Source organism: Notolabrus celidotus, chromosome 23 (genome assembly GCF_009762535.1).
Source record: "Notolabrus celidotus isolate fNotCel1 chromosome 23, fNotCel1.pri, whole genome shotgun sequence".
NCBI lineage: Eukaryota > Metazoa > Chordata > Actinopteri > Labriformes > Labridae > Notolabrus > Notolabrus celidotus.
Window position 1 is genome coordinate 15,996,534 of NC_048294.1, and position 19,524 is coordinate 16,016,057.

At 37.9% G+C, this 19,524-nt stretch overlaps 2 protein-coding genes across 5 annotated transcripts; both read right to left on the reverse strand.

Annotated features, from left to right (window-relative positions):
- Positions 1 to 3,678: 3,678 nt before the first annotated feature.
- On the reverse strand, positions 3,679 to 9,721 carry LOC117807041 (2-5A-dependent ribonuclease-like). 2 transcript variants are annotated; one of them, XM_034676081.1, is made up of 8 exons: positions 9,630 to 9,721; positions 7,890 to 8,929; positions 7,078 to 7,613; positions 6,801 to 6,964; positions 6,499 to 6,722; positions 5,416 to 5,530; positions 5,239 to 5,336; positions 3,679 to 4,726 (listed from the first exon to the last, which is right to left on the reverse strand). In XM_034676081.1, exons 2-8 carry the CDS (start codon positions 8,909 to 8,911, stop codon positions 4,483 to 4,485), a joined length of 2,403 nt encoding a protein of 800 aa, XP_034531972.1. In that variant the 5' UTR covers positions 8,912 to 8,929; positions 9,630 to 9,721; the 3' UTR covers positions 3,679 to 4,482. The 2 variants fall into 2 exon arrangements, with proteins under 2 accessions (XP_034531972.1, XP_034531971.1); XM_034676080.1 differs by having other exon boundaries at positions 7,078 to 8,929.
- A 1,586-nt stretch (positions 9,722 to 11,307) lies between these two features.
- Positions 11,308 to 19,524, reverse strand: LOC117807077 (serine/threonine-protein kinase/endoribonuclease IRE1b-like). Of its 3 annotated transcripts, XM_034676130.1 has the most exons (7): positions 16,305 to 16,378; positions 13,752 to 15,649; positions 13,478 to 13,641; positions 13,178 to 13,401; positions 12,862 to 12,991; positions 12,664 to 12,764; positions 11,308 to 12,381 (listed from the first exon to the last, which is right to left on the reverse strand). In XM_034676130.1, the coding sequence occupies exons 2-7, from the start codon at positions 15,631 to 15,633 to the stop codon at positions 12,138 to 12,140; spliced, it is 2,745 nt and encodes a 914-aa protein (XP_034532021.1). In that variant the 5' UTR covers positions 15,634 to 15,649; positions 16,305 to 16,378; the 3' UTR covers positions 11,308 to 12,137. The 3 variants fall into 3 exon arrangements, with proteins under 3 accessions (XP_034532021.1, XP_034532022.1, XP_034532023.1); XM_034676131.1 differs by lacking the exons at positions 13,178 to 13,401; positions 13,478 to 13,641; positions 13,752 to 15,649; positions 16,305 to 16,378 and adding an exon at positions 19,352 to 19,524; XM_034676132.1 differs by lacking the exons at positions 13,178 to 13,401; positions 13,478 to 13,641; positions 13,752 to 15,649; positions 16,305 to 16,378 and adding an exon at positions 19,352 to 19,522 and having other exon boundaries at positions 12,862 to 13,005.

The following is a 19,524-nucleotide window of genomic DNA, read 5'->3' on the forward strand; positions in this document are numbered from 1 at the left end:
CTTCCGGTACAACCGTGCACATGAATATCATGCATTGCAGAGAGTGAGCTTTCTGCGACAACTCTTACCTATTTATTCAATTATTAACACATAAAATTAGTGTACATTTTTAACACAAATAGCACGTGTGTTAGTGGAAAAGAATGGGCATTAACACTGCCTTCGATAACAAAGCGGAAATACATTTAGGGTTCCTTCACAATAAAAGCACAACATGTGTTGGAGAACTGGATGAGTTGTAAATTACAGTGTAGTTGAATTTTAGTTTTGGTTGCCATTGTTTGAAATGCAATTCTACAACATGTTTAACAATGAGGAGGCTCAAAGCCCGCCTCTTTACGTCACACTGGCTCGACAGAAGCAATATGGCTGCCGCTGCCGATTGGCTTCAAAACAGCGCTTCAGAAACAGATGGGTGACTTCAAGGATACTACGTCCATATTTTACACAGTCTATGGTCCAATGCAGAAGTGCAAAAAGCTGCAGTTCATTGAGACTCCGCTTGAGGCTGGCTCCGGAAGTACCGGAAGTCACATACACATGAATGGGAAAAAGACGATCTTTACAGCAGAAATAAACATGTTTACAGCCTGGTACAGAAGACGAGTGTAGTCCGGATAGCTCATGTCTCGATCGGCACACACTGTACGGGGGGTGAATTTCTTTCTAACGTGGTAATTTAGAAGATATTGAGATTACGAGTCTTCCATTATGAGAGGCACAGCTGACTTGATTGACAGGCGGGAACCATAGACTGTAAATAAAAATGGACAGCGTTGCTCCGGCTCTTCCCGTTGTACGGTTCTGAAGCCAAAAATTCCCGCTCCTGGGCGCAGCCATTGCGCAGCCAGAGCCTGCGAAGCCACTGTAACAAGCTCCGCCCTACAGCGTAGCGTCACAAGACGCTGTGTGTCCTTTGAAGTTTCCCTCTAAGGCGGCTGTGAATCAAAGGAAACCTGGAAGTAAAACCCTGTTTTTTATAAACTATAATAACTAACGAAAAAGAAACTTTTCTGAAAAAAGAGGCCTTGAACACAAAACAGTCAAATAATAACTACATATCACCACAGCATACGGATGTGAGAAACATTCGTACGACGTGCATTTATTTTTTAAAGTTTGATGATGGATTTTTTGACCTATACTGCAGCCAGCCATCAGGGGGCAGACGCTTTGCTGAAAGCTTCACCTCTAGCCAGGTGAGCTGAACCCCTGGCGGGAACACTGTAGCTGTTGGCTAGGAGGCTCAAAGCCCGCCTCTTTACCTCACAATCGCTCGACAGCAGCAATATGGCTGCCGCCGCCAATTGGCCTCAAAACAGCGCTCAGAAACAGATGGTTGACGTCACGGATACTACGTCCATATTTTATACAGTCTATGGTGTATGTGCCTTAAATAGATGTTTATTGTATTCAAAGGTGTTTCTTATTTTCTTCCACACACAATAAGTAAGTAAATTAGCAGGGGGAAATATATTTGGTGTAGACTAAAGCCCAATGAACTCCAGCAACTCTATAGTGTAGCCTATGTATTCTACTGCTGCTGGCACATTTACGTGCCCGTGTTCATCAATGTGCACTGTCCACTGTTCAAAATAATTATTTTTAAAGTATGAAGACAAACTTTAATTTTCATGTTTATGGAATTTATAAGTGACACCATACAATAAAAAAAACACAATTAATAAAAGATGGATATTAAGCAAAAAAAGGAGAAAAATGCGCTATACAAATAAAGCTGCCTTGCCATTTTGCTTCAGACAACCAGTTATTTATATACACATTCATATCAGCCCATGGAGCACCCTCTGGGTTGGGTGATTGGGAGTATTATTGACCAAAAGCCACTGAAAAAACTGGCAGTAAGGTATAAAGTGTGCCCTGGCTTACGTAGAATCCTTAATATACTTCAATATACAGCACATATGTAATATAAGGCCCATTTTATAGTATGCTTAAGAACATAACAAAATAACATACAGTGGGATATGCAATATGTTTTAAACAATGTCAGTCTCTTTACAATGTAAAAGATACAGGAAAAACATATAAAAAATACAAAGAAATCAATGAAAGAACAAATTTGAAAATTATACACTAGCCTAGGTCAAGGTAAGCAGTGATCAATGATCAACTCTATTATTTTTGATGAACTATTTGTAGTTCAGGTTAAGGTTTTGTTTGTTGAAGGAAAAAAATCTGTCTGGCTGCTGCTGGTATTTATTTCATGTATATATTTTTCAGGAAACATCTTTGAATATTGGTTTGTTATGGTTGATTCATTTGTGCCACGAAGTCCATGAAGGTAAGAAGTAGTTCTTACAAAAAAAAAATATTTAAATCAAACTTGTGTCATTCACTGATTTTGTAGGTGTACTGAAATATATTTAGGTTGTCTACTGAGCTGATGGGAAGGGAAGCTCATAACAAATCCTGCTTAGAGCCCTTACTTGGCCAGAAGTGGACTTCAAGGCAACCTTACCCCCCTTAACTTCACCAAGAGGACGGAGGTGCAGTAGGACTTTTAATGAAAAGTCTGAGACTAGATATCGCTTAAATATTCCTACACCTACTTTCCACACAAAATATAGGAATGGCCAAAAGCTGAAAACAAAAACACCTTTTTTGTAAAAACTTTAATGTAACATATTCACTCTGAGGATCAGAGCCTCAGATATAGTAATTCAAAGTTTTTGCTTTCAAGACTTTTGCTGTCTGGAAAAAGGAAAGAGGTGTGATACTTCACCATGGCCAAAGGGAGGCACTGCTTCTCTTTGTGTCCTTGTTCTATGTGTAAAGAGTCCCAACCTTTTACTTTTGTATTTTCTGGACCTTCCCTGTTACTGTACTCAATCCTTTGAGACGTACCCGTTCTCTATCATATGTCTCTGCCATGTTGGACTGCCTGTCTTACTTTTACCCTTTAACCCTTGCCAGCCTTACTTAAGTTTTTTGCTTGGTGCCTTTTTGTGTTGTGTAGTCATTAAACTCTTAAACCTCTAACAGACTACATTTGGGTCCTATCTCTTTCTTATTTGTATATCTGTTTATACAGGAATTGTAAAGGTTTCAGAAGATTTTTCAAGTGTTGTTTTTCAATGTAATGCCAGTTTTATTCACCAGTGCTGAATTCAGATCAGTTGTTATCTGTGACTCACAGGCAGTCTGTTAGCTGATGGTGCAGTTGTCACCTAAATGCATCATTAAATAGAGACTTTTATATTTCCAGATAAAAGCTCCTAACTGAAGGTGAATGTGAGCGCACTTTCAAGGAAGGATACGTTTCCACAAGTGATTGTGACAGCTCCGTGCTGAAACAGGTTTTTTTTGTACCCTGAACTGTGACCAACCACTTCCTGAACCCAATCCATGACCATTTCCTGCAGTGTAAAGATAACATATCTGACAGTATGCACATTACAAAATGAACCCTACTGAGCTGTCAGGGTAACTTCCATTTTGAACATACAACATTTTATACCCTTTAGTGGGGACATGCACACATGATGATAGGGTATAAAGTTGTTTTGTGTCTGATATGGTATCCATTTACAACTTAAGCTAGTATACATTAATAAGGGTTAAAAGTACAACCTTCAGCCTTTAGGAGAAGGATATTTTATTAAGACATATAAAAGCTGATGTCATATAATCAATCAAAAAAAATACAAGCCGGGGTTAATGTTGTGACATCATATTTTATTGACCAAAACACAAGTTATTCTTACACTAAGTAATACTCAAAAATTAAACAACATAACCTCGAAGACATCAAAAGTAAAGAATGATTAGTTGTTCACATTGGATTTTTTTTGAGCACCCTCACATATTTGTGCTGGATTATTTGTCATGTGGCTTCAGGCCAATCACATTCCTAAACTTGTAGAACGGTAATTTATGTTCCCAGGTTGCATAGAAGAGGTCTTGACCTAAAACAAGGACCTTTATACGGTACACTTATATGAACAAAATCAAATCCAACAATATAGTGTGACATGTATTTTAAAAAACATTGTAAAGGTAGAAATACATACAATTAAAAAATAGACACAGAAAAACTTAACCTAATCCAGAGCTCCTTCGTCATGCTACTGGTAAACTTCTGAGGCATGAATTTTAAAATGTTATCACTTTTTTCATTAATCTCTCTTTGCTGGACTTTTATTCTTAGTTTGATTTTTAGTCTCTCATAGATTTATTCATGTGACTTCCTTCTATAAGAGCACAGATCGCATGTTTCAATGTTAAAAAATCTATACTATGAATAGCTAATTTCAAAGAGCCAGGCCTCCAACATCAAGAGGCTTCGAGATTTGTGTTGTTGCTACTTATGCTACCACAGCAAAATACAAATGTAGGATTTTTTCGTCATGATTAATTATTTAGCAGCAGTTCATTCAAGTCCACTCGGTGACAGCAGGCCTACTTAACATCTGAATCAAGATTCTGCTAAATCAAGTACCTGGTGCTTTTATCCTGGTGTCACTTTTCAGTAGGTCTAGTGGATGTTTGAGTTTCTTGGATCGGACTTTTCACATTTTCCTCAGAGTTTGTAGATGAGACTGCAGCTTTGGTGGTCATATCGTCTCCTGGAAACTCTTCTCTTCTAAACATTCCCTTCAGAGCTGGCTCTGAGTTCCACTCTCTGCTTTCTGCAAATTTGTATACGCAGCCAAATAGAGCAGGAAACATTGATATCAGATCAAGTTTGTCTGCCTCCTTTGGACTGGAAAAAGAAAAGTAAAACAGTATTAAAAACAAATGTTTGTGTCCATAAAGTAGGGAACTGTATGTGAACATGTCCAAACCTTTTGACATACGAAGCAATGATATTTACATAATGAGTTCTAGTTGCAAAAAGTTCAACCTGTGATTTTTACTCCTGTTTGAAAAATTCATCAGGCCTGAAGAGCAGACCTTCAGGCATTTTGAGTTGGAAATTGTTTCATTTTGTTACTTTTGAACAAGGTTGTGACACATCGAAGAATTTTAAAAGACTGGAAAATCACAGAAGTAATTTGTAGCAAAAAGTCTTTAACATTTCGGTGTTTACCAATAACAGAAACAAAATTAACTTGAAGAGTAGGAGAGCAGACACTGGCAAAAATGGATACGGCCATATTGAAAGGTGTGGTGTAGGTCATGTTTGAGTCAAAGAAGAGGGAGTAAAAGAGTATTAACAAATCAAAAGTAAAACACATCATTAAATCATGTTTTTTTTTTTCAATTATAACTTACTGGTGCACAATGGCGTTTCGTATGAATCTTAGCAGATCAAGAATGTTGTCAGCATAGCGTCTCCTTTTCTCCATTATCTGGACTAACTCTGGTGGAAACTAGAAAACAAAACAGGAGATATAAGTTAGAAATTAGAGGGGGTCAAATAATAAAAAAAATGTTTTATATCGAGGTCACCTGATTTTTCCACCCGTTGAAGGATCCATCCGTGGCACATTTTTCCAGCCATGATTCCAATTGCTTATCAGTCACTTTGTCCAGGTTTCCAATCTCTTTCAGATATCTGACCCTCCTGGAAGAGTGAAATGTGATATTTATGGCATAAGTTAGATAAAATATTAAAAACCAACCTGTTGGGGTACTGGGATGGCCGAGTGGTTAAGTTGAGCGTACCATGTATAGAGGCTATAGTCCTTACGGGTTCAATTCCAACCTGTGGTCCTTTTCCCCAGATGTCACTTCCCACTCTCAAATCCGGTTTCCTGCTCTATCAACCGTCCAATCCTCTTTGAATAAAGGCATGAAAGCCTTGCGTATAGTGAGGGGAAGGAAGGGCTTGTTCACATTTTGAATGACCAGAAGGGAAAAAGTTTGGGAACCTCTGGGATAAATCATTGCCATCTTTCCATACGTCATCCAATGTTCCGTTTCGTACCACCATCAGTTCAAATTGGAGGTTTCTCAAGTACTTTGTTTTATGATCAAATACCTACTAAACAAAAAACCTTCCCATCATCCTGAGTTATGATTTGTGTTTGGTATTTATTAGCTAATATGATGGGCTGGATGTCTGATAGATTGGATTGGAAGAAAAGACACCATGAGGTCAGGTTGATCGGACAAGAGTTAGATCAATAGCTCACTGTAGGTAATACTTCATTTGACCTGGGAGTATTTGGGAACCCTCTCGAGCTAGAAAATACTGATGGGGAGAGGGGAGTTGGAGTTGCTTCATCTGCTACCACATTGACCTGGCCTTGGATATTAGAAATGGGTGTATGGCAGGAGACGTTTATTACTTTTCCTATGCACTAGTAAGCAAAGCGTTGTCAACACCTCTTTAACAGGCCTGAAAATGTGTATTGTTACCCACTGAATTTTCCAATTTTTGTGCAATTTCATCAAGTACATTTAGAGATATTTTTCGCAAAAAAGTTGCAGACCAACCAAGAAAACTCCCACTGTCATCCTGTAGAAAATAAACAACTGCTTGACAAGGTATGACATCAATCAATAAATCCATCAACATTTCTGTCTTACTTCTGTTGGCCCCAGAAGAAAGGATGACTCAGGCATTCTTCAACTTTCGGTCTCTGCCTTGGTTCTTCATTGATCATCCATTCAATGAGATCCTTTGCCACCACATCTTGAACATGGTCCAGATTGTAAATCCCTTTAACGATGTTGTACTCACAATCATAATCTTCGTCACCAAAAGGATGGTGTCCCCCAGAGAGGATATAATAAATCAGCATGCCTGCCACCTTAAGAATTAACAGACACAATTAAGAAAGTGATCTTTCAGGAAATCATCATCATTAAGTTTGTGTAACAGAACTTGCCTGTATATCAGTGTTGGACTTGTACGGTACGTCAGCTTTTGCTATTATAGTCTCCTTGGCCTTCCAGCACTTTGTTCCAGCAGGTCCTGTGCGATAAGTAGTTTGACCTTTGGGCATCCGTCTACTGATGCCAAAATCAGCTAACTTTGCCCTCCCAGTAGCATCTATGGGGGGGAAAAAATCAAGTAGAAAATGTATAAATTATGATAACAAATTTGGACACTGTATACTTTTCCATAACACCGTTCACTTTCTCTATATATCTAACTTGTCTTACCAATCAAAACATTTGATGGTTTGAGATCTCGGTGAAGAATTGGAGGATCTTGATGGAGCACGTTCAAACTCTCAAGGACCTGACGGACAAGATTCTTCTCCTGCGGACCACCATCTTTATTGGTGGTGATGCATTCTTCCAGGGTGTACTCACAAAGTTGAAGACCAAGATATCCAAAGTCCTCATCCTCTGCAAAGTCAACATATCGCACGATGGCTTGATGATCCAGCTCTGGAAGTCGTAGAAATACTTCCTCGTTCTTCAGTACTTGATAGTTGCATTTATTCATTCTCTTCACAGCAACTTCAGTGCCATCATCTCTCAGTCCCAAGAAGACTTCAGTACCCTCACTCCCCTGCTCTATGCGAAATTTTTCATTTTTCACATAAATCATGCTCCCTACTCTGGTTACTTTACTTTCATCTGTGCTAAAAATTTCCTGTAGTTTTTCTCTCCACTTCTCGCTGACTTTAACCCATCTGCGTTGTGTTGATTTTGCAGTGGTGTTGACGTTGAATTGCTCAGCTGCTGTTACTTCGGTGCTAGTAGAGCTAACTTCATCATCATTTAGCTCTCCTTGCTTTTCTGACTTTTTCTTCTCTGTCTTGGACCCCGGTACGTCTTCACACACTGAGTTTTTCAGTCGTCTGATCACTTCTTTAAGATTTTTCAGTTGATTCATTTCTGCAGATATGTCATCAGGCTCTGATGTAATGAAGTTTACTGCATTATCGAATGAGAGCAAGTTTCCAAATATGCCATAGGTGAAGACTCTTGTTTTAGTGGAGTGTTTCTCATGCACAAACGGAGCTATTGTTCTGCACATCTTCTCGATGAAGGCAGGATCAAATTCATTTTTGTCTTTTGTTTTCTGTGTTATCACATAAAGAGTTTGCAGAATGAATTCACATACATCAGGTCTCTTTTCTGAGCCAAGCTGTTCCAGTTGTAGTAGGATCAGGTCACATGCTTGGTCATGTTGTACCTGTTTACCGGGACACAAAACTGCATGTATAGTAACAATTAGCTGATTTAAACATTCCTGGGAAATGTTTGGAAAGCGACTGATCACACCTGCAATGTAGGAGTCCACATTGCCATTGTCCTTCAGCCATGTGATACTTCTCTGTTGGTACTCTTCTGCATCTGGTCCAGTTACATTAAATAGTGTCTCAATCATGGTCAGGTGAGTCTGAGGGTGCTCCTGCAACATGTGACTAAAGGTTTGAAAAACTTCATCAGGTTGTTTCTTATTGAGAGCGCGTACAACATCCAGGAAACAACTGACTTTTGAGCACAGTTCATCTCCTTTCAGTGAAAGGTTACGAATCTTCTGAGATATTTGTTCATCATGACTGATACAATCAGGATCAGTGATAGGTGATGATGTTAGTGCTCCGGCAGATATAAGTAATTTGAAGACATCGTCCCTGTTGTTGATGGCAGCAATAAGCAGGGGTGTGAGTGGTTGTTGATTCCACCCACTTAGATTTGCTTTTGCTTCAAGCAGCTTCTCCACAAAAAGAGGGGGTGCTTCAGAGAGTGGGACATAGTGCAAAGCTGTTAAGCCTCCCCTGGAGACATCATCTGGGTTTGCACCCTTCTCCAAAAGGAAAATAAAAATGCTCTTGTTGTGACTAATAACAGCCGCAATCAGTGGGGATATGTAGTCATTACACTTTACACATGGGTAAACTTCATTGACGTTGTTGTCATTCAGCAAGCTTTTCAGCTCATTGAGATTGTTGTCAATGATACACTGTATTACAGGATGTGTTTCCAATACAGTGTGATCAAATGGTAGCTGTGTGAGCTTATGTATTGCTGGATCCATTTCTTTGCTACAGAGAAACTGTGTAAAAAAACATGATAAAGAAGTGGAGTTATTAGTGAAAACATTTTGTGCCATTTTAAATGGGAAATAAACAAAAAAAGTCAGTCTTGAAAACTTCAAAGATTCCCGCTGTTGGTTTTCTAGGAGTGTACTCTTCAACTGCATTGAGAGGCTCGAACAAAATCACATTTCCTAATTTTGTATTTAGGAGGATAATTTGACCTGACAGCTTTTAATTCAGAAACCAGCTCCAGTGTTAAATATACATGTAGATTAACTCATTTGATAACACTACTTCAAAAGTCTCCTTTATGTACATTATATGCTGATTAAGGTGCAACAAGTCAATCTAAGATAATATGGACACAAGTGCCAGATTGTTCTGGTCTTATATTTGATAACTTGTAATGCTCGTGATAGTGTGTCATGTTTCTAGCTTTGACTTGCAAATGCACCGGGAGTGCCACACCTCAACTCTGCACTTCCTCTTAAACATGAAAAGCGAATACAGGTTTGAATGTCCTTCGCCATATATGATTTTATACATGATGGATACACATATGAACTGTCACGATATCAAAAAACTATAACAATGGTGATGGTGATCAAGCAAAGGTTTATACAGGAATCATCTTCTCTTATTAGAGCAAATTATGATACAATATACATTATATATTTTGAAATCAAGAGTTAAATGAGGATAAGAAAACAAACTTACAAATTCAATCCGCAGAAGTATGACGGATTTAGCCCAGCTCCATGCTGCCCTTTGTCTGTACTGACTTTCTCGCTTTTGTATCTCTTCCTCAAAGTAACAGGAAGAGGAAGAGTGGAGGGGTGAGAGAAGTTAATTTCCGTGTCAAGGGCGTGTTGTGTCATGCGCACACAGCATTTTAAAACGCAATCCAAGTCTGAAAAATGTAGGATATATTTTATAAGTGTTAAATGAATGGATAGGAAAACAAACTTGCAAAGTCCACTTCCAGAGGATGCCTCCTCCTCCTGGATTGGTTGTTGTTGGATTGCCTATAATCCATGATGAAAGTACAAAGAGCAGCATAATGTCATCGAGGGCAGTGGTTCTCTTAGTGAGGGCTGGGACTCCTGAGGGCTGTGGTGCTCAACCTTTTTGAGTCACGACCTCAAGAATAACTTTGTCAGTGTTTGCCATTTTGTTGTTATTTAAAATTGCACATTTTATCCATTCTTATACAAATATCACAAAAATATTTGTTAAAATTTAAAATCAAACCATAAACATAAAACATGTGTCATTACTTTTACTTTCCTGCTTTTCTTCACATGACCCCTGAGGTGATGAGTTCCAATAAATGAGAGCATCAGTAGAAGCAGGTTAATTCAGAGCAGCACATGAGACATAGTGACTCAGGTAGGCTCATTTTCTGCAGACCAGCTTAATTATTTCTCTTTAGGCTTTAAGCCAGTAAGAAACTCAGACATATTAAACTTTAAAGTATCACAGAAAAAAATCATCCACTTTACACACAAAATATAGGAATGGCCAAAAGCTGAAAACAAAAACACATTTTCAGTAAAAACTTTCATGTAACATCTTCATTCTGAGGATCAGAGCCTCAGATACAATAATATAAAATTTTTGCTTTTAAGACTTTTGCTGTCTGGAAAAAGGAAAGGGTTTTTTTTGCTTGGTGCGTTTTTGTGTTGTGTAGTCATGAAACTCTTAAACCTCTAACAGACTACAATTGGGTTCTATCTCTTTCTTATTTGTATATCTGTTTATACAGGAATTGTAGAAGTTTCCCTTTTTTTCTATTGTTATTTTTCAATGCATTGAGAAATGCCAGTTTTATTCACCAGCACTGAATTCAGATCAGTTGTTATCTGTGACTCACAGACAGTGTGTTAGCTGATGGTGCAGTTGTCACTTAAAGGCATCATTAAATAGAGACTTTTATATTTCCAGATAAAAGCGCCTAACTGAAGGTAAAAGTGAGACGCACTTTCAAGGAAGTATAAATTTCCACAAGTGATTCTGACAGCTTCGTGATGAAAACGTTTTTTTTTTACCCTGAACTGTGACCAACCACTTCCTGAACCCAACCAATAACCATTTCCTGCAGTGTAAAGATAACATATTTGACAGTATGCACATTACAAAATGAACCCTGCTGAGCTGTCAGGGTAACTTCCATTTTGAACATACGACACGTTATACCCTGTAGTGGGGGCATGCACACATGATGATAGTGTATAAAGTTGTTTTGTGTCTGATATGGTATCCATCTACGACTTAAGCTAGTATTCATTAATAAAGGTTAAAAGAACAACCTTCAGCCTTTAGGAGAAGGACATTTTATTAAGACATGTATAAAATCTGATGTTATATAATCAATAAAAAAAATACAAGCCAGGGCTTATCTTGTGACATCATATTTTATTGACCAAAACATGAGTTATTCTTACATTAAGTAACACTCAAAAATCCAGAAATGAAATCTAGCGGACATCAAAAGTAAAGAATTGAGTTGATTAGTGGTTCTCATCTGATTTTTTTTGAGCAACCCTCAGATATTTGTGCTGGGTTTTTGTCATGTGGCTTCAGGCCAATCACATTCCTAAACTTGTAGTTAGGTAATTTATGTTCCCTGGCTTGTATGGAAGAGGTCTTGACCCACAACAAGGCCCTTTATACGGTACACTTATATAAAGAAAGAAAAAATACAGCTTTACAGTGTGACATGTTGAATTTTACAAACACTTTAAATGTCTTTCAAATGTGAAAGACAGAGAAATACATGCAATTAAAAAATAGACACAGAAAAACTTAATACAACCCAGAGCTCTGTTCTGAGGCATGATTTTAAAATGTTATCACTTTTTCATTATTCTCTCTTTGCTGGACTTTTATTCTTAGTTTGATTTTTAATTCTCTCATAGATTTATGCATGTGACTGCCTTCTATAAGAGCACAGATCACATGTTTCAATGTTAAAAAATCTCTCCTAGTTATAGCTCATGTCAAAGAGCCAGGCCTCCAACATCAAGAGGCTTCCAGATGTGTTGTTGCTACTTGTGCTTCCACAGCAAAATACAAATGTAGGATTTGTTGTCATGATAATCATCCAGCTAGTGGTGATATTGCATACAGCAACAGTTAATTCAAGTCCACTCTGTGACACCAGGCCTAGTTAACATCTGAATCAAGATGCTGCTAAATCAAGTACCTGGTGCTTTGATCCTGGTGTCACTTTTCAGTAGGTTTAGTGGATGTTTGAGATTCTTGGATCGGACTTTTCACATTTTCATCAGTGTTTGTAGATGAGACTGCAGCTGTGGTGGTCATGTCGTCTCCTGGAAACTCTTCTCTTTTAAACAATCCCTTCAGGTCAGGCCTTGAATTCCACTCTCTGCTTTTTGCACATGTGTATACGCAGCCAAATAGAGCAGGAAACATTGATTTCAGTTTAACTTCATCTGCCTCCTTTGGACTGGAAATAGAAAAGTAAAACAGAATTAAAAACAAATGTTTGTGTCCATAAAGAAGGGAACTGTTTGTAATTATTTTCAAACCATTTGACATATGGCGCAATGATATTTACATTATGTGTGGTAGCAAAAAGATAATTAACTTTTCTGTATTTATTTATTGTGGCATTGTTGAAAGGTGTGATGTAGGTCAATAAAGAAAAAGGAGAGGGGAGAGAACAGTATCATGAAATCAGAGAGGAGACATATTAAAAAGCTGACATTTTTAACTCATTTTAACTTACTAGTGCACAAGGAGGTTTCTCATGAAGCGCAGCAGTCCCAAAATGTTGTCAGAGTAGGTTTTCTTCTTGCCATCCAACTTCTGGACCAATTCTAGTGGGAACTGTAACACAAAAAAATGTTATAGTTATACTTTTACATTTAAATTTCAGACATAAAAACTAGCGGGGTTCTGAATCAAAACATTATGTATTAGTTACCTGATTTTTCCACTCTTTGAAGGATCTGTCCTCGGCACATCTTTCCATCGAAGAAATTAACTCTGGATCAGCATCTTTAAACTTTGCCACTTCGTCCTGGTTTCCAATCTGTTTCAAATACTCTAATCTCCTGAAGAAGCGACATTGAAAATTCATGTTGCATGTTTGAAAAATATGAAAAACAAACCTGTTATTGAACCCAAGCCATCATAAAAACCAACAATTTGAAATTTTGAACAGAATATCACTGTTACCAAAGTCTGAGTTCTAGTGACATCAATGACTGACTATCAGTCCATCAACATTTCTGTCTTACTTCCGTGGGCCCCAGAAGAAAGGATGATTCAGGCATTCTTCAACTTTCGGTCTCTTCCTTGGTTCTTCATTGATCATCCACTCAATGAGATCCTTTGCCACCACATCTGGAACATGGTCTAAAATGTATCTGCCTTCAACGATGTTGCTCTCACATTTATAATCCTCGTCACCAAAAGGATGGTGTCCCCCAGAGAGGATATAATAAACCAGCATGCCTGCCACCTTCAGAGTTAACAGACACAATTAGGAAAGTGATCTTTCAGGAAATCATCAATTAAGTTTATGTGTAAATACTTGCCTGCACATCAGTGTTGGACTTGTACGGTACGTCAGCTTTTGCTATTATAGTCTCCTTTGCCTTCCAGCACTTTGTTCCAGCAGGTCCTGTGCGAATAGTAGTTTGACCTTTGGCAATCCGTCTACTGATGCCAAAATCAGCTAACTTTGCCCTCCCAGTGACATCTATGAGAAAAAAAATCAAGTAGAAAACACATACATGATGATAAAAATTTGGACACTGTATACTTTTCCATGAAACTGTTCACTAACTCTATATCTCTAACTTGTCTTACCAAGCAGAACATTTTGTGGTTTCAGATCTCGGTGAAGAATCTGAGGTTTTTGGCCATGGAGCACCTTCAAACTCTCAAGGACCTGATGGACAAGATTCTTCTCCTCCGGACCACCATCTTTATTTGCGGTGATGCATTCTTCCAGGGTGTACTCACAAAGTTGGAGACCAAGATATCCAAAGTTGTCATCATCTGCAAAGTCAACATATCGCACGATGGATTGATGATCCAGCTCTGGAAGTCGTAGAAATCCTTCCTCATTCTTCAGCTCTCGATAGTTGCTTTTTGTCATCTTCTTTAGAGCAACTTCAGTGCCATCATCTCTCAGTCCCAAGAAGACTTCAGTACCATCGCTCCCCTTTGCTATGCGAAATTCTTCATTATTCACATAAATCATGCTCCCTAGTCGGGTTACTTTATCAGTGCTCCAGAGCTTCTCTAGTTTTCCTCTCCACCTCTCACTGACTTTATTCCAACTGCGTTGTGTTGATGTTGCAGTAGTGTTGATGTTGAATTGCTCTGCTGCTGTTACTTCAGTGCTAGAGCTAACGTCATCATCATTTGGGTCTCCTTGCCTCCCCTTCTTTTTCTTCTTCTTTTTATTTTTCTTCTTTTTCTTGGACCCAGGTAAGTCTTCACACTCTGAGTTTGATTTGCTAAGATTATTTTTCAGTCTTCTGATCACTTCTTTAAGATCTTTTAGTATTTTCATACCTGCAGATGTCAGTATGTCATCAGGCACTGAAGTTACCCCTGCTGATGTAATGAAGTTTACTGCATTATCGAACGAGAGCAAGTTTCCAAATATGCCATAGGTGAGGACTCTTGTGTCTGTGGAGTGTTTCTCATGCACAAATGGAGCTATTGTTCTGCACATCTTCTCGATGAAGGCAGGATCAAAGTCATTTTTGTCTTTTGTTTTCTGTGTTATCACATAAAGAGTTTGCAGAATGAATTCACATACATCAGGTCTCTTTTCTGAGCCAAGCTGTTCCAGTAGTAGTGGGATCAGGGCACATGCTTGTTCATGTTGTACATCTTCAACTGTACACAAAACTGCATGTATAGTAACAATTAGCTGATTTAAACATTCCTGTGACATGTTTGGAAAGCGACTGATCACACCTGCAATGTAGGACTCCACATTGCCAGTGTCCTTCAGCCATGTGATACTTCTCTGTTGGTACTTTTCTGCATCTGGTCCAGTTACATTGAAAAGTATCTCTATTATGGTCAGATGATTCTGAGGATGCTCCAGCAGCATGTCACTATCAAAGGTTTGAAAAACTTCATCAGATTTTTTCTTTCTGACGGCCTGAACAACATTCAGGAAAAAACTGACTTTGGAGCACAGTTCATCTCCTTTCAGTGAAAGGTTCTGAATCTTCTGATATATTTTTTCATCATGACTGATATAATCAGGATCAGTGATGGGTGACAGAGTTATCAGTGCTCCAGCAGAAATAAGTAATTTGAAGACATCGTCCCTGTCGTTGAAGGCAGCATAATGCAGGGGTGAGAATAACTGTTGATTCCACCCATTTGGATTTGCTTTTGCTTCAAGCAGTTTCTCCACAAAAAAAGGGGGTGCTTTGCATATTGAGACATAATGCAAAGCTGTTAAGCCTCTCTGAGAAACAACATCTGGGTTTGCACTCTTCTTCAAAAGTAAAGTAAAAATGCTCTTGTTGTGGCTAATAACAGCCGCAATCAGTGGGGTTATGTAGTCATTACACGCAGCACATAGGTAAGCTTGATTGACGTTGCTCTCCTTCAGTAAGTCTTTCAGCTCATCATGGTTATTTTCTTTTATACACTGTATTAAACGATGTGTCTCTCTTATTTGGGAGGCTTGCAGTTGTATCTCTGTGAAGACGTTCATTTCTTTGCTTCAGCAACTGTGAAAGAAATGTGTGCAAAAAATATTACAAGACTGTGACAACATTTGGTGCTATTTTAAATTAATAAAAACAGACAGATACAACCTAACACTCAAATAACATTAAAATTATTTCTGTTCATTTTTTTAAACTAGAATTTTTGAACACAATGAGAAGCTCAAACAAAACTCCATTCACTACCTTAACATTTGGATGAGTCATTCAGAAACCAGAAGGCACAAGTCAACCGGAAATAAAAAAGCTGTTCTTCAAACACACCTCACCTGATAAGTTCATGTAGGTAATACAGTTCAACTGTGCTTCTTTAAAACTCTCCTTTATTGACTGTATTTCTGATTAGGGAACATCAAGTAAACAGTAAGGTAATTTGGACCAAAGAGTACGGTGGTTCTACATTTTATTGTTTCTGAAGTGAGACACCTCGACTTAGTGCTTCTACATAAACCTGGAAGCCGAATATATCTTTCAATGTCCTTAGCTATAAATAATGTTAAACAGGATGGGCAGACACATGAACTATCACAATTTCAAATTATGATAACATCACTATAACACTACAGAATCAGCATCTCTTATTCAAGTAAACTATGAAATCATTTGAGCTACATGTTTTCAATTCAAGTGTTGAATAAGGATAAGAAAACAAACTTACAGATTCAGAGTTGGGTATTTCCAGCCGCGCTCCGTCTGTACTGACTCTCACTCTGATTCTTCTTTCTCTCTTTTGTTCCTCTTCCTCAAAGTTCAGCAAGCATTGGGCGTGGAGATCAGGTTCATTATCAGTGTCAAGTCTGCGTTGTGCCCTGCCCACATTATCAGTGTCAAGTCTGCGTTGTGCCCTGCCCACACAGCATTTTCTAATCGCAATACAAGTCCACAAAGTTTTTAAAAATGTGAATGTAGGAGCATAAGGGTGTGAACCTACCATGAGTTTGAGATTTTACAAACAAATTACAACTTTCTGCCCCCAGTTTTCCTCAGTGACTATTAACAGGATGCTCTAACAGGAAGAGGAAGCTTGTCGGAATGCCAAGGGTTAAAATTCCAGTAAGTCAAGTACCAACACCCAGTTTCAAACCTTGGCATCTCTTTCAGGGCAGTGATGTGATCTAGTTAATCATTAACTCTTTTTTTTCTCATTTGACTCGAGCCCTGGTCTCCTGCAAACAGTATTTAGTGACCACCAAGACCGAACTTCATGTATTTTCTTATCAAAGTATCAAAATACACGGGTTTGTTGTATTAGAGTCAATTTTATTCCATTTTACCACTCCTGAATGTAAATATGCTGGGGATCAATTATACAATGCTTGTAGGATAACAGGTCCTTTATATTAATAAGTGTTCTACAGTACTCTTTAAAATAATTAACAAACAATTCAGTCTGTCATACAGTAATTTATGAACACTGCACCTCTCTGTACAATGTAAGATGAAAAGATGACAGAAGATTTGAAAATATAGAAAATACAAAGACAAAATACTCAAACTAGAAATATAAGATATCATCCACAGTCTGGACTTACAGGCTTTTGTTCTTAAAGAATTATCTGAGACATGATTTTGTATTTCATTGACATGAAACTTTTTCAACAGGAGCGTTTACATCGTTTTTTTCTACATAGTGTACTTTGAACTTCTACAGCAGTGGGTTAACATAGGATTTACTGCCCGATATAAAATCACCCAACAACAGGTTTTATTGCTCTCAGCAGGTCCTTCAAATTGTCTCAGTGGCAGCAAAGTCTGATTTTTATCAAACAATAGATCTTAATTAAAACTGAAGGACTGAGTTGATGTGCTTGGAGTTACTCTTCATTTGTCTTATTGAGTATTGGTTGAGATTCTTGAATTGCTAAATTGACATGTTCGTCAGAGTCAGTTGGTGCCATTGCTGCTCTGGTGGCAATTTTGTCTCCTGGAAACATTTTCTTCAGGGCTGGCCTTGAATTCCACCTGTGTCTTACTGCAAATATATACACATATCCAAAATAGTTCAGGAAATGTCGACATCAAATCCACTTTGGCAGCATCCTCGTCACTGAAAATCAAGAAAAGTATCATGAAGAATATCTGAGACAGTGTGCTGGTGTATGCCAATATTTTACAACCTTCTGGTAAATGCACAAATAATATTTGGGGGAAGTTTTCTTTTTCTGGAAGTTCAACTGAAGATGTTTTTCTCTTAGTTTACGTTAAGACTTTGACAGGCTTTTAAGCTGGGCTGTGACACTGTTTTCTAAAAAAACCCACTAGACATCATATCCAGTGACTCACAGTCAGTTTTCAGAAACAATGTTAATACATCATGAACAATGTTACAACATTAGTTACAGGTCGGATTATACAACCCCAACACATATGGGTGGAGTGCTGTGTAAAATGCTTAAAAACAGATTTTGATGAATCATTTCAATCCTTAAATAATAGAAAACAGTGCAGACAACATTGAACTTAAAAATGTAATCGTTTAAAATAAATATATTTTCTTATTTTACATTTAATGACAGCAACATGTTTAAAAAACGCTGCAAAGTATAAATATATTCATTAACATTACACACCACATCCCAACTCTCATTTAGTGTTGTATATTCTGAGTTTGAAATTGTGTTTTTCTTTAATGTGAGTTAAAAGATGGAACGCGTGCCGAATAACTAAATATGGGTCTGAAGTATAAAACAGAAAACCTGGGTTGTTGAGAAGTTTTAGAGAAGACCAAATGTATCATGCTGAGTCAGTGTCTTACAGGTCCGACCCCTTGGACATAATTGTGGTTCTTGAAGGATGTGTGTTTAGTTTCTGGATCAAATTCCCATGAGATGTGATTATTTTTTAATCATGTAAAAGTGAGGTGCGATGTGTTTCAATCATAACAACAATAGGAAGAGTACTTTACAAAAAACACAATGGTGGTCTGTGGGTACATTTTCAGTCTTTTCTGGAGGGGACTCTGGGTTTATTTGGACCTCTATCTGCTGTTTTCACTCCCTGGAATAGAGACTAAATTTGGCAGCTGACTTCTGACAATTGAAGAGAGTTGATTGATCACTTGATTTCTCGTTTGAAGTATTTTAACAGACCCCTGAAAAATCAGATATCATATTTGGTTGCTAAAAGATAACCATATCAAAAGATCAGAGAGGAAACACATTAAAGTGCTAACAAATTAACTAATTTTGACTTACTAGTGCTCAAGGAGGTTTCTCATGAAGCACAGCAGTCCCAAAATGTTGTCAGAGTAGGTTTTCCTTTTGCCATCCAATTTCTGGACCAATTCTGGTGGGAACTGTAACAGAAAAAGAGTTATAGTTACACTTTCACATTGAAATTCAGACACTAAAACTAGCGGGGTTCTGAATCAAAACATTATGTATTAGTTACCTGATTTTTCCACTCTTTGAAGGATCTGTCCTTGGCACATTTTCCCATTGAAGAAATTTACTCTGGCTCATCATTTTTAAACTTTGCCACTTCCTCCTGGTTTCCAATCCTCAAATACTCTAATCTCTTGAAGGAGCAACATTGAAAACAAACGGTGTATGTTTGAAAAATATGAAAAACAAAACTCTTCTTAAATGCAAGCCATAATAAATACCAACAATTTGAAATTTGGTACAGACTACCACTGTTACCAAAGTCTGAGTTCTAGTGACATCAATGACTCTGACTGTTAGTCCATCAACATTTTTGTCTTACTTCTCTGGGCTCCAGAAGAAAGGATGACTCAGGCATTCTTCAACTCTCGGTCTCTTCCTTAGTTCTTCATTGATCATCCACTCAATGAGATACTTTGTCACCACATCTTGAACATGGTCCAGACTTAACCTCCTTTTATGAATGTTGTACTCACATTCATAGGCTTTATCACC